General features: G+C 41.7%; 1 protein-coding gene across 1 annotated transcript in view; it reads right to left on the bottom strand.

Moving 5' to 3' along the window:
- The window catches only part of EDA2R (ectodysplasin A2 receptor), a 235331-nt gene that overhangs the window by 14385 nt on the left and 206696 nt on the right, over positions 1–14250 (bottom strand). The window contains exon 9 of the mRNA XM_040405782.1: positions 8193–8235. Coding sequence (XP_040261716.1) covers positions 8193–8235 — 43 coding nt within the window. The remainder of the gene's footprint in view (positions 1–8192; positions 8236–14250) is intronic.

Genomic DNA, 14250 nt, shown 5'->3' on the forward strand with positions numbered 1-14250 from the left:
GCACGTGCAGTAGTTCCCCCGTCGCAGCCACCGCACAGACAGGCCCGTAGAGCCCCTAGAGTCCCTGAGGTGCTGGCAAACCCTGATTGGCAGCCCCCATCTTCAGCTGCACCAGTAGTTCCCCCTTTCACCGCCCAGTCTGGAGTTCGGGTTGAGACAGCTCAGATCGGATCTGCACAGTTTTTTTTTTTTAGATGCTCTTCACTGCGGAGCTCTTTGACTTAGTCGTGGCAGAAACAAACCGGTATGCCACTCAATTTATAGCCGCCAACCCGGGAAGCTTTTATGCCCAGTCTTTCCGGTTGAAACCCGTCCAAGTTTCCGAACTTACGACTTTTCTGGGCCTTCTCCTCAACATGGGGCTGACAAGAAAGCATGAATTGCGGTCATATTGGTCCACGAACCCAATTCATCACATGCCCATGTTCTCTGCTGCCATGTCCAGGACATGATTTGAGACCATCCTGCGTTTCCTGCACTTTAGTGATAACAGCACCTCTCGTCCCAGAGGCCACCCAGCTTTTGACCGGCTCCACAAAATTTGGCCCCTCATAGACCACTTCAGCAACAAATTTGCATATTTGTATAACCCTGAGCAAAACATCTGCATAGACGAGTCCCTGATATATTTTACCGGGTGCCTTGGCTTCAAACAATACATCCCAAGCAAGCGTGCCCGGTATGGGGTCAAATTGTATAAGCTCTGTGAAAGGGCCACAGGCTATACGCACAAATTTCGTGTCTATGAGGGTAAAGATCAGACCCTGGAGCTGGTCGGTTGCTCTGACTACCTGGGGAGCAGTGGGAAGACAGTCTGAGACTTGGTGTCACCCTTATTTGGCAAGGGGTACCACCTTTATGTGGACAATTTCTACACAAGTGTGCCCCTCTTCAGGCATTTGTTTCTAGAAAAGATTGGCTGCTGTGGCACCGCGCGACCTAGTCGCCGGGGCTTCCCCCAACGGCTCGTTACCACCCATCTTGCAAGGGGGGAGAGGGCTTTGTGTAACGAAGAACTTCTCGCGGTGAAATGGAGAGACAAGCGTGACGTTTACATGCTCTCCTCCATTCACGCAGACACGACAATCCAAATTGAACGGGCAACCAGTGTCATTGAAAAGCCCCTCTCAGTCCACGACTATAATTTGCTCATGGGAGGGGTGGACTTCAATGACCAGATGTTGGCTCCTTATTTACTCTCCCGCAGGATCAGACGCTGGTATAAGAAGGTGTCTGTATACCTAATTCAATTGGCTATGTACAATAGTTTTGTTCTCTACAGTAAGGCTGGGAGAACAAGATCCTTCCTCAAATTTCAGGAAGAGATCATCGAGAACCTCCTGTATCCAGGAGGTTCCGTGGCCCCAACCACCAGTGTAGTGAGCCATCTACACGAGCGAAATTTCCCCAATGTCGTTGCTGGTACCTCAAACCAAGCGTCACCCCGAAAAAGATGTTGTGTCTGTAGCAGGAGTGGAATAAGGCGTGACACCCGCTATTTCTGTCCTGACTACCCTGACCACCCTGCCTTATGCTTAGGGGAGTGTTTCCGGAAGTACCACACACAGGTACACTTAGTTTAGGGATTGCGTGAAACAGGACAGGCACACAGGGGTCTTAGGGCCCTTTCACACAGAGCTGCTGCAAACCTCTCCTTTCACCTGGGACAAAGTGCATAATGTACTTCGTCACATCTCTGGGCGATTTGCGCTATGCACATTGTCCCATGGGGTAGGAGAGGTTTGACCTCTAAAGGCAAAAACAAAAAAACAAAAAAAAAATCACAGGTAAGCAAAAAAGTTAATGTTCCAAAAGATCAATAAAGTTTATAAAAGTTAATGTTCTGTTCAAATGTTATATAAAGTTAATGTTAATAAATTTATTGTGTTGCGGCCTGTTTTTTTTGTTTTTTTTTACCTTCTAGGTGGACCAAGCGATCAACCAGCTGCAGCACTGATGTGCATTCTGACAGAAGCATTGCGCTGCTGTCAGATTACACAAAGTCGGTGTATGCGGCGCTGCAAGACGAGATTTCTCCTCTGCAGTAAAAAAGATACGTTTGCCGAGGCTTATGAGCTGAGGGGCGGTGTTCATATGCTTTGGCAAACATTTTATATAAAAAAAATTAATAATTCTGGCAATGATTTATCCATCCACATCGATTGATGTGAATGGAGAAATCGGGTTTGCCAGGGCATACGAGCTGAGTGGGTATGGATGTTGGGCGGAGCTCCTATATCCTGGCAGACGCCTTTCCCCTCCTTTTTTTTTTTTGCACATTTTTTGGCAGAGATTTTTTCATCCACATTGATCGATGCGAATGAAGAAATCTGTGCCGTTCATTTTTTCTTTCAGCCCAGAGGCTGAACGGAAAAAAAAATCTCATTACCCATATGCTCATTATAAGGAGAATAGCAGAAACTCCTAATGCTGGCCATACATGTAATGATTGTGGAGACCCTCAAATGCCAGGGCAGTACAAACACCCCACAAATGACCCCATTTTGGAAAGAAGACACCGCAAGGTATTCGCTGAGGGGCATATTGAGTCCATGAAAGATTGAACTTTTTGTCCCAAGTTAGCGGAAAGGGAGACTTTGTGAGAAAAAACAAAAAAAATTCCATTTCCGCTAACTTGTGCCAAAAAACAAAATCTTCTATGAACTCGCCATGCCCCTCACGGAATACCTTGGGGTGTCTTCTTTCCAAAATGGGGTCACATGTGGGGTATTTATACTGCCCTGGCATTTTAGGGGCCCTAAAGCGTGAGAAGAAGTCTGGAATCCAAATGTATAAAAATGTCCTCCTAAAAGGTACTCATTGGAATTTGGGCCCCTTTGCGCTCCTAGGCTGCAAAAAAGTGTCACACATGTGGTATCGCCGTACTCAGGAGAAGTAAGGCAATGTGTTTTGGGGTGTATTTTTACATATACCCATGCTGGGTAAGAGAAATATCTCTGTAAAATGACAACTTTGTATAAAAAAATGGGAAAAGTTGTGATTTACACAGATATTTATCTCACCCAGCATGGGTATATGTAAAAATACACCCCAAAACACATTGCCCTACTTCTCCTGAGTACGGGGATACCACATGTGTGACACTTTTTTGCAGCCTAGGTGCGCAAAGGGGCCCAAATTCCAATGAGTACCTTTACGATTTTATAGGGCATTTTTTACGCATTTGGATTCCAAACTACTTCTCACGCTTTAGGTCCCCTAAAATGCCAGGGCAGTATAAATACCCCACAAGTGACCCCATTTTGGAAAGAAGACACCCCAAGGTATTTTGTGAGAGGCATGGCGAGTTCATGTAAAATTTTATTTTTTGTCACAAGTTAGTGGAACATGAAACTTTGTAAGAAAAATAAAAAAATAAAAAAATAAATCATTTTCCGCTAACTTGTGACAAAAAATAAAAACTTCCATGAACTCACTATGCCCATCAGCGAATACCTTAGGGTGTCTACTTTCCGAAATGGGGTCATTTGTGGGGTGTTTCTACTGTCTGGGCATTCTAGCACCTCAAGAAACATGACAGGTGCTCAGAAAGTCAGAGCTGCTTCAAAATGAGGAAATTCACATTTTTGTACCATAGTTTGTAAATGCTATAACTTTTGCGCAAACCAATAAATATACACTTATTGGATTTTTTTTTTATCAAAGACATGTAGCACAATAAATTCTGACACAAACTTGTATAGAAATGTCATTATATTTGAACAATTTAACCAGAGAAAGTTAAAAATACACTTTTTTTGAGAAAATTGCGGCCTATTTTGATTAATATCGGAAAAACGAAAAATCTTAGCAGCAATCAAATACCACCAAAAGAAAGCTGTATTTGTGAGAAGAAAAAGAGGTAAAATTCATTTGGGTGGTAAGTTGTATGACAGAGCAATAAACCGTGAAAGTAGTGTAGTGCAGAATTGTAAAAAGTGGTCTGGTCATTAAGGGGGTTTAAAGGGAGTCTTTCACCTAATCTGAGCATTTTAGACCGCTCAGATCAGGTTATAGACTCTTTGACCCTCATTACAATTGACCCTCATGATCTGTGTCCCTCATCCAGATCATGAAAATAACACTTTTTAAACTTATGCAAATGATCTTCTGAAGGTGCCCAGGGGCGGTACTGGGCGATGTGCCCAGAAAAACACACCTCCAGCCGGCGGATGTCACGAGCGGCACCAGAGGACGGCGGGCTGGGAACTGGCGCATTGCTCTTCCCATTATGGGCAGAGGAACAGCCTTTCATATTGCGCATGCGCCGGTTAATTGAACTCACACTAGGACTCAATGAAACTGTGTTACCTGTCCGAATCTCCCAGGTTTAAAAACCTAAATTCACAGTATAACAGCAATTTCAACAGTATATCCTAAAAGAGATCAATTAAAACATTTGGGCCTAGCTCGCCATTGAAGAGGGAGTTTTTGCCTCTTGGAAAATGGAGATTTATGTATATCTCCGTTTTCCATCCCTTCTATTCTATTCCTAGCATGTTGCCCCGATTATTCTGTGTATAATTACACCTCTTCCAGTCCTTCATATACCCCAGGAACAACACACAACCTTCGCAGATACTTATATATAAAAGTAGTTTACTGATAACATATAGATGACAAAGCAATGGACATTATACATAAAGATACAGATAACACAATATATAGAGGACACCACACACACAGCCACCTCAGTTCCTGTCCACCCTGGATGCTAAGCAAATGTGGCTAATAATGTGTATGTATATACAGTATATCCAGAGTCCACTAATATACAGTCTACTGGATCTACTCTTCTAACCAACTCACATCCAGTACCTGACCATTAGTACATGTACATACAGAGACTCCATCGGTGTCCAGGAAGAGAAGCCCCAGCCCCACTCCCAACTTTCACCTATATGACCTGTGTCCCAGCCCCCCCACCATAGACTCCACCCTGTGAACACCCAAATATCTTCCCCCATCTCTTGGTCAAGAGGATGTTGTTCAACTGCTTTCACAATGTGCCCTTCCTGCCTTAGATATGCTAACAAGGGACACACTGCTACTGGCCATACTGAATGGGTGAATACCACTGGGTCCAATTATTAGGCATATTTGTGTGGTCATCAGGATGAGGTTCTGGCTGAAAGCCATATTTCCCTTAACAGTTATATTAATCAACTTTGAACAATGCAATCCCTTCTTTTGTTAGCTTGGTGATGACTTTTCTGTGATGCTCGACTACCCTCAACAAGAATTGTTTTTGTTGTTTGTCCCTGACCGATTTGATAAACTTTTTTATCAGAGCAATTCCTCTTTCTGCTGTAACATTGACCACCTTAAAAGCGTTCACATGGCTTCTTAGAGAATCACTGCAGTATTCTGTCACGTTGTGGATCTCAAAAATTCAAAGAACGTCTTTGTTTTATTAGTAACTAAATGGCTCAGGTCTTTTCCTTCAAAAACTAGGTTTTTACCCTTTAATCGTTTCATTTCCTTTTTCTTTGCAGGTTTGGTTTCAAAATTTTTTGTCATATTTTCCTTAACAGCCTGAGTAATACATTCGTCCAAAAAAGCCAATCCTACGTTTGTTTCTGACAGATACCAAAGGTGTCTCTTAGCAACTGTGAGAGCACTTTTTTGACGTCTGCATCTGGGTAAGTGCTCAGAAGCTGTAGCATATACAAATCATTCTTTGGAGCCCATCGACTTACAATTGCCTCGTGCAAAAAGCAAACATATATGAGGTATAACTGGCCAGCTAAGACCTGTCCTAGATTGCTAGTATAACTTATATGTGTATATAGCTAAACCTGCTAATAACCTTAATACAGTTCCTATGTTTATGTGTTAAAGACAAAAGCAGAGTTATTTACTGTGACATCATGTTTTGGATGTCATATAACTTTTATATTTTGTGTTTTAACAAAAGCAGAAAAAGATAATATGCCTTTAAGATTCATTTTATAGTGTAAGGTAAGCTCAGTGACACAGCAAAAACAACAGAAAGCATAGTGTTAATCTGTTGTTACTGGGCAAAAGTCTGGACCAATCACAGCCAGCAAGAGTTTTCACCAATCACAGCTAGCCTCACACACAGCCTGTCTGGGAATTCCCCTAACAGGAGCTGCTAGAATCATTAGTCACCAGAGACAGGAGCTGAACACACACAGATCCAGCCAGAGTTCAGTTTTATGGAAGCAAAGAGGCCAAAATAGGTATTTAATACAGTTATGATGTTAATAGTGTGACTAGAGCTGTATACTGAACTGGTTATGTGTGTTTACTTACAGTTCCAACAAACTTCAATTGCAAACTATAATTGCAAATACAAACTGCATACTGCAAGCAGAACTATTAGTTAGACCTCAGATATACCTCTCAGAGAGATTATAAAGTGCTTAAATAACTTAAAGTGAGAGTACAGATACTCAAGAGAGAAATATATCCACCATTTTATGTTGAATGACAAGATTGAACAGTTGAACCACCATCTTAATCATACCACCATTTTGTGATATCTTTTCAACACGTGTTATGTACATGGACTATCTGCTGCGGAGGCGGCAGTGTTATATGAAGAAAAGTTGAAGTTAATAAAAAAGTTATTTCAAGCATTTGGTGTGCTCTTTAAACCTACTGTTTCCATAGAACGGCACTAGAGGAATTACAGAGTAATAGACAGTCTGGTTAGACTAAAAGTCAGAGATACCAAAATTCTTCTAATGCCACAGCGCAAAAGGCACTTCATAGTGCTGCGCCTGCCACATGAGGCTGACAAAATGTGCAACCCGCTTCATCCCTTTCAATTCTCGTTGAGGAATAATAAACTTTTTAGTGAAGAAGACAATTTTAAGTGCATATATTGCCTTTGCCATCAACCTTGCTTAATGCAGAGCCCCTGGAATACTGAAACTGAACTCGTTTTTAGACCAACCTCCTAGGTACAGGAGTGAGAGTAGTAATAAAAGTGATCAATGTGTGCAACCCCTAAATATTATCCAAGCTTCTTGAAATTTGGCATATATATCTTTTACATCACTGAGACTCGGGGCGTAAGCAAAGTCATATGAAACACATAGGTTTTATTTATCACTGATGCGGTTATGAAATTTTTAACATTGCCCTGAATAAAAATTGTACTTTTTAAGCAGAAGAGTGTTGGAAATACTGTTGTTTTGAGTCACAAGGCCCCCCGTGTCCGCCCAGAGGTGCGGGACTGTGGTGGGCAAGAGCCACCATTACAGCAATTAGGTTGTTTCTATAAGATGTGCATGTATTTCTACGAACTAAATTTAGATATATGGGACTATCACAGAAGTTTCTGCAACTAACCTGCTGTGTGTGACTATACCCTAAGGCTAGATTCACATTCTATTCTATACAGCAATTTTTTTTTTTTAAGTCAAAGCGAGTAATGGATGCAAAATAAAAAATTACCAGTCTCTCCTTCATACCCCCTTCCTTCATTTTGCTTCCATTTCTGGCCTAAAAAAACTGCTTTAATATTCACTGTGTAATATTCACAAATGTTTATACAGGGAAGTTTTTGCTATTTTTCTTTCCAGATGATAAATAGTATGTTCTGTGTATGGAATTTTTACTAGCAATTTTCTCCATAGGTTTCTATAAAGAACAAAATATCAGGAAAAACATCTTTACAAAATGAGAACACAAAACATTAAAAATGCTTAAAACATTTTTTTACATATATTTTAAAACACAGACATAAAAGTGTATGTTTGTGAAGAGGACCTTACATGGTGATTAGGTTTTCATACAACTGGCATAAATCAATATTACAAGCTACCATAAGAAATGTTGAAATATATCTTACCAGTGAGAAATGTCTAGTTATTCTGTTGTCAGATGTTTGCCTCCCCCACTTACTAAATGCTCACTGAAGCATCAGCATCAGTTTACACATGTCAATACAAGTCAATGGACAGGGGAAGGAGGGATGAGTAAGCAAGTGCTGACTGAGAAAGTAGAGACACACACAGACAAAGAGATATGTGCAGATAAACAGGAAGTTTCTATCTCAGCCAATATGCTATATACATGTCCTTACAGGTCAGTACCTGCCTGTAAAGCCTCTATATATAGGTACACTTTAAGGCAGAGCTAACAGTCGAGGCCAAGCATATACAAACCCAGTAATACATATTTCTGGGTTTCACATTTTAATTATGAATTTTGACACTTACCTAGAGTCGCACTATCCAAGCCAGACAAAAGATCATCACATATCTATGAAAATAAATGATTTGAATATCAATTTTCAATAAATGTCCACCAGTGCTCCATTTATATGCAAAGAAAAACTCCCGATGTATATATCTGATGTATCGGTTTGCCAAACTTGTGCAAAAGAATGTCCTGTTTCGAGGTACAAACCTCTTCCCTCTGGTAAATGAGATCATGAAATTTGATATATGTGTCATATTGTACCTGAGGAAGAGGTTTATACCACAAAATGTACTGTTACTATTGAGATCATAAAATGTTCTAATACTTTGATCATTTGGATTGCTTTTACCAATCTCTTTGTGATTCAGTTACACCAAGCTTGCATTTTACATGCATACTATAAATACTTCTGATGGAAACCTGGATGTTACCAAGACCCTTCATCAAAGCAGCTTCACCCCTACAGAATACACAATACTACAGTCATATCCTGATTGTTGTTTCCTTCACACAACCAAAACACAACTGTTTATTTTAAAAAAGTACTCTTGTTTTTTTTTTCTTGTTTTTTTTAACGGGACTGTATGCAACTGTGTAGGCATAAAGCTGCATACTGAAACAACAATATTGACTTGTTCCGCTCACCAGACCTTGTGTAACTGATTACCAGCAATCCTCAGATGAGATAGGAGTGGTGAGTGGTCAAATCCAGTTCAGTAATGGATGAAAGTCAACATAAAATAATCCTATTCCATTCTTAAAAAGCGTAAGACAACCAAAAACATGACAAAAAATGTAGCAGCCGACGTGTTTCATGTGGCTAAATTTACATCATTAGTCGTAGCTTACTGCATACAAAGTAAAAAACACAAATTAAAAGAAAAAGACCTGCCCCTGGCATCAAGCTCAGGGTGGGGTCATGTTACTCTTAGGCTACTCCACACTTGCGTTTTGGGCGGATCTGTCATGGATGTGCAAAAACGGATCTGTTACAATAATACAACCGCATGCATTCGTCATAAATGGATCCATTTGTATTATCTGTAACATAGCCAAGAAGGATCCGTCATAAACTCCATTGAAAGTCAATGGGAGACGGATGCGTTTTCTATTGTGCCAGATTGTGTCAGAGAAAACGTATCCGTCCCCATTGACTTACACTGTGTGCCAGAAAAGATCCATTTGGCTCAGTTTCATTAAGCGGACAGCAAAACGCTGCAGGCAAAACTGATCTGTTTTGGACCGCTTGTGAGAGCCCTGAATGGATCTCACAAACGGAAAGCCAAAACACCAGTGTGAAAGTAGCCTAAAAGAAAACACCATGGCAAGTGTATTGCATCCATGTCTCAAAGACCTGGATAACATAACATATTAATAAAAATAGGAGACATCTGTGGGCAAATTTAAGCCCTTTGGAATATCCACAAGGCCTCTCCAGCAAACATTTTTATTGCCAATTCCCACCCATTTAAGGCTTACATACCTTGTCACATCCACAAACTATAAGGTGGGTGAGATCTCCACCTATGTCTCTGCAGCTGGTATCATCACTGTGGCGCGCCATGATCTCGCAGTGACTGAGCTAGCGGCGTAGCGCATTTGCTGATAGTATAGTGAAGTCAATGCCCTTACTATATACTGTGATGAGCTGGCCAAGGCATGTCACAGACATTTAGCAGTGCACAGGGGAGGTACTGGGCTCTCAGGTAGCAGCCTTACACACCTAAAGAGCAGAAGCTTAGTGATGACCGCACAAGAGGCCCCCATGAGCGGGTGGAATGAGAGGTCTTTAGAGAAGAAAGTACTAGAAATAGCAAGACAAATCAAACAGCAGACGGTGGATTTAGATGCTGCCATACCCTTCCTAGGATCATCATGGACAATAAAAAGAGAGTCTGACCTCCTAAAGGTGAACATAACCGAAAGACAGGTGCAGACTGCTCGCACCACATCTAGAGTGTGGAGAGCCTGTCCCTTGGGTTTAGTTGGAGATTAATAAAATGAGGGCAAATCAATACCCTTTATAACATGATAGGGGAACACCAGCTTCTGTAGAAAGAAACGCACAAGATGGAGGATGACCATATCATGATGGAGCACCAAGAAGGGGGATTTACAAGACAAAGCCACCAGTTCCAAAACTCTACGGACAGAGGTGACTGCAACTAGGAAAGCAACCTTGCCATGTAGAAATATAATTTCTACCAAAAACTATTATTTTGAACACAACTGTAGATCTGAGAGGAAACTGGTTTCCTGGCTTTGATCATGGTCTGAATAAGGGGATCTGAGAATGGCAGGTTCAACAGCCATGGCATTAAACACAGCAAAGGTAAATTTTGGTGAAGAAAAGGACATTGGGAGAGAAGATCCTGCTGCAGAGGAATGATCCACTAGAAGGGTGATTGGGGATGCATACCAGACCCAATAAGGCCAATCTGGAGAAATCAGGACGATGGGAAGACCCTTGGCCCGAATCTTGCAGAATAGAACAGCGGTGAACTTGACGGTTGATGTGGGATGCTATGAGGCCTGGTAGATCCCAACAATTGCAAATCGCCTGAAAGACTTGCAGATAAAGCACCCATTCTCCTAGGTCTGTGTATTCTCTGGGAAATCCGTGAGCCAGTTGTCCATGCTGGGAATGTGAACACCTGATACATGACTCTCCACCCATTTGAAAAACAGGGAGGTCCCCGCCATAGCTGCCTGACTACACGTTCTTCCCTGAAGGATGAGGTACTCCACTGCTGTAGAATTGTCTGTCTGCATGCGGAGTGGGTGGCCGGCCAGCTAGTTGGCCCATTGTAGGCATAAAAGGAATAAGTTGGATTGGGCGTCACTCAATATCAGGCAAACATATGTTCAAGCTGGATTGTATCAGAATAAAATTTATAGTAAATAATAAGCACATAATATGTACAACATGTTGCATAAAAAACAATCTACATTAAAAAACACAATCTGTATTAAAAACCTTATGCTAAAAGTTAATTGCACTGGAAAGTCAATTGTACTAAAGAGAGGCTGTTCGCCGTGGCTTTAAATGATGTCTTGAATTATATAGCCCAAAAAGTCAAGTCGGATAAGGGTATATATCACAATGAGCTTGGCATCAGGATCATGTATTAAAATGTGTGAGCAAAAACAACTGTGCTCATATTAACATGGTACTTTACCACTCCTGCATCTTTTATTGTTGTCGGTCCACTTGCACACCGGAGCTGTAGTGTGTTCCTCTGTTATTATCTGCAAGGACCTGTAGGTGAAGTTTTCCCGCTCTTAGATGTTTGTTGCAGCGGTATGGCGTTGTTTCACCGCTGTGACCTGCCAGGACCTGTGTGGCGTCCCACGTGGTTCACTGCACGGTCATGTGACTTATAACTTCAGGCGGGGATTTCAAATCTCTTTTGACGAAGGTGGTTTTACTTCAAAGTTGCCATTATTCCGATTGAGGAAATATGCAAATGTCAGCGCTTCTGTCTTGATGGTCCCTTACTATTATTACCAGACGCATTTCGGAGTAAAACGACCCCTTCTTCAGTAGTGTAAACAGTGTTGGCCAAATGTCCTCTTTTATATGTTATCCTTAATTGGAACAATGCATGTTGGGACAGTGAGGGATTCTCAAAAACATGGATGTGGATCCCAGTTTTCTCATTCTGGGATATATATATCTGGATGAATGTTCCCATTGAATGACCATTTTAGGAAATAATCTCTAATTCACATCCAGGACATAATTGATATAAGACAGGGTTGCATATACTTCCACTTTTTATAGGACTCATACTGTTTGAAATTGTGCCTATATCATTCTTACAAAATATATATATATATAATTGTGTGATTTTGTTGTCAGCACATTCAACTATGTAAAGAACAAAGTATTTCAGAAGAATATTTAATTAATTCAGATCTAGGATGTGTTTTTTTTGTGTTCCCTTTATTTTTTTGAGCAGTGTATATATAATTGTGTCGATACATATCCTAAACATAAATAAACCATAAAAACGGAAAAAACGCATATGCGATTTCTTCGCGTTTTCGGTGCATTTTTTTCAAAAATACAAAAAATGCTAAAATCGGAGACTGCAGATTGCATATTGGAGTCTGAATTAGATATTCATCCATATACAGAGTAGAAATAAAATGTGTTTACCTTTATTCTTATAAGATATATATATACACTGCTCAAAAAAATAAAGGGAACACTTAAACAACACAATGTAACTCCAAGTCAATCACACTTCTGTGAAATCAAACTGTCCACTTAGGAAGCAACACTGAGTGACAATCAATTTCACATGCTGTTGTGCAAATGGGATAGACAACAGGTGGAAATTATAGGCAATTAGCAAGACACCCCCAATAAAGGAGTGGTTCTGCAGTTGGTGACCACAGACCAATTCTCAGTTCCTATGCTTCCTGGCTGATGTTTTGGTCACTTTTGAATGCTGGCGGTGCTTTCACTCTAGTGGTAACATGAGACGGAGTCTACAACCCACACAAGTGGCTCAGGTAGTGCAGCTTATCCAGGATGGCACATCAATGCGAGCTGTGGCAAGAAGGTTTGCTGTGTCTGTCAGCGTTGTGTCCAGAGCATGGAGGCGCTACCAGGAGACAGGCCAATACATCAGGAGACGTGGAGGAGGCAGTAGGAGGACAACAACCCAGCAGCAGGACTGCTACCTCTGCCTTTGTGCAAGGAGGAACAGGAGGAGCACTGCCAGAGCCCTGCAAAATGACCTCCAGCAGGCCACAAATGTGCATGTGTCTGCTCAAACGGTCAGAAACAGACTCCATGAGGGTGATATGAGGGCCCAACGTCCACAGGTGGGGGTTGTGCTTACAGCCCAACACCGTGCAGGACGTTTGGCATTTGCCAGAGAACACCAAGATTGGCAAATTCGCCACTGGCGCCCTGTGCTCTTTACAGATGAAAGCAGGTTCACACTGAGCACATGTGACAGACGTGACAGAGTCTGGAGACGCCGTGGAGAACGTTCTGCTGCCTGCAACATCCTCCAGCATGACCGGTTTGGCATTGGGTCAGTAATGGTGTGGGCCGGCATTTCTTTGGAGGGCCGCACAGCCCTCCATGTGCTCGCCAGAGGTCGCCTGACTGCTATTAGGTACCGAGATGAGATCCTCAGACCCCTTGGGAGACCATATGCTGGTGCGGTTGGCCCTGGGTTCCTCCTAATGCAAGACAATGCTAGACCTCATGTGGCTGGAGTGTGTCAGCAGTTCCTGCAAGACGAAGGCATTGATGGTATGGACTGACCCGCCCGTTCCCCAGACCTGAATCCAATTGAGCACATCTGGGACATCATGTCTCGCTCTATCCACCAACGTCACGTTGCACCACAGACTGTCCAGGAGTTGGCAGATGCTTTAGTCCAGGTCTGGGAGGAGATCCCTCAGGAGACCGTCCGCCACCTCATCAGGAGCATGCACAGGCGTTATAGGGAGGTTATACAGGCACGTGGAGGCCACGAACACTACTGAGCCTCATTTTGACTTGTTTTAAGCACATTACATCAAAGTTGGATCAGCCTGTAGTGTGTTTTTCCACTTTAATTTTGAGTGTGACTCCAAATCCAGACCTCCATGGGTTAAAAAATGTGATTTCCACTTTCTTATTTTTGTGTGATTTTGTTGTCAGCACATTCAACTATGTAAAGAACAAAGTATTTCAGAAGAATATTTAATTAATTCAGATCTAGGATGTGTTTTTTTTGTGTTCCCTTTATTTTTTTGAGCAGTGTATATATAATTGTGTCGATATATATCCTAAACATAAATAGACCATAAAAACAGAAGAAACGCATATGTGATTTCTTCGCATTTTCGGTGCATTTTTTTCAAAAATATTAAAAATACTAAAATCGGAGACTGGGAATTGCATGTTGGGGTCTGAATTAGATATTCATCCATCCATATATAGTATACGTATTGTGAAGTGTAGAGATAAGATGTAGACGGGCGCGAGCCTACCAGGAAGGGGAGATCTGGGTGCTGGAAAACAGCCTGACACAGATGTCCCATTCATGATAGGCCAACGTCCCTTTA

Source organism: Bufo bufo, chromosome 8, assembly GCF_905171765.1.
Source record: "Bufo bufo chromosome 8, aBufBuf1.1, whole genome shotgun sequence".
NCBI lineage: Eukaryota > Metazoa > Chordata > Amphibia > Anura > Bufonidae > Bufo > Bufo bufo.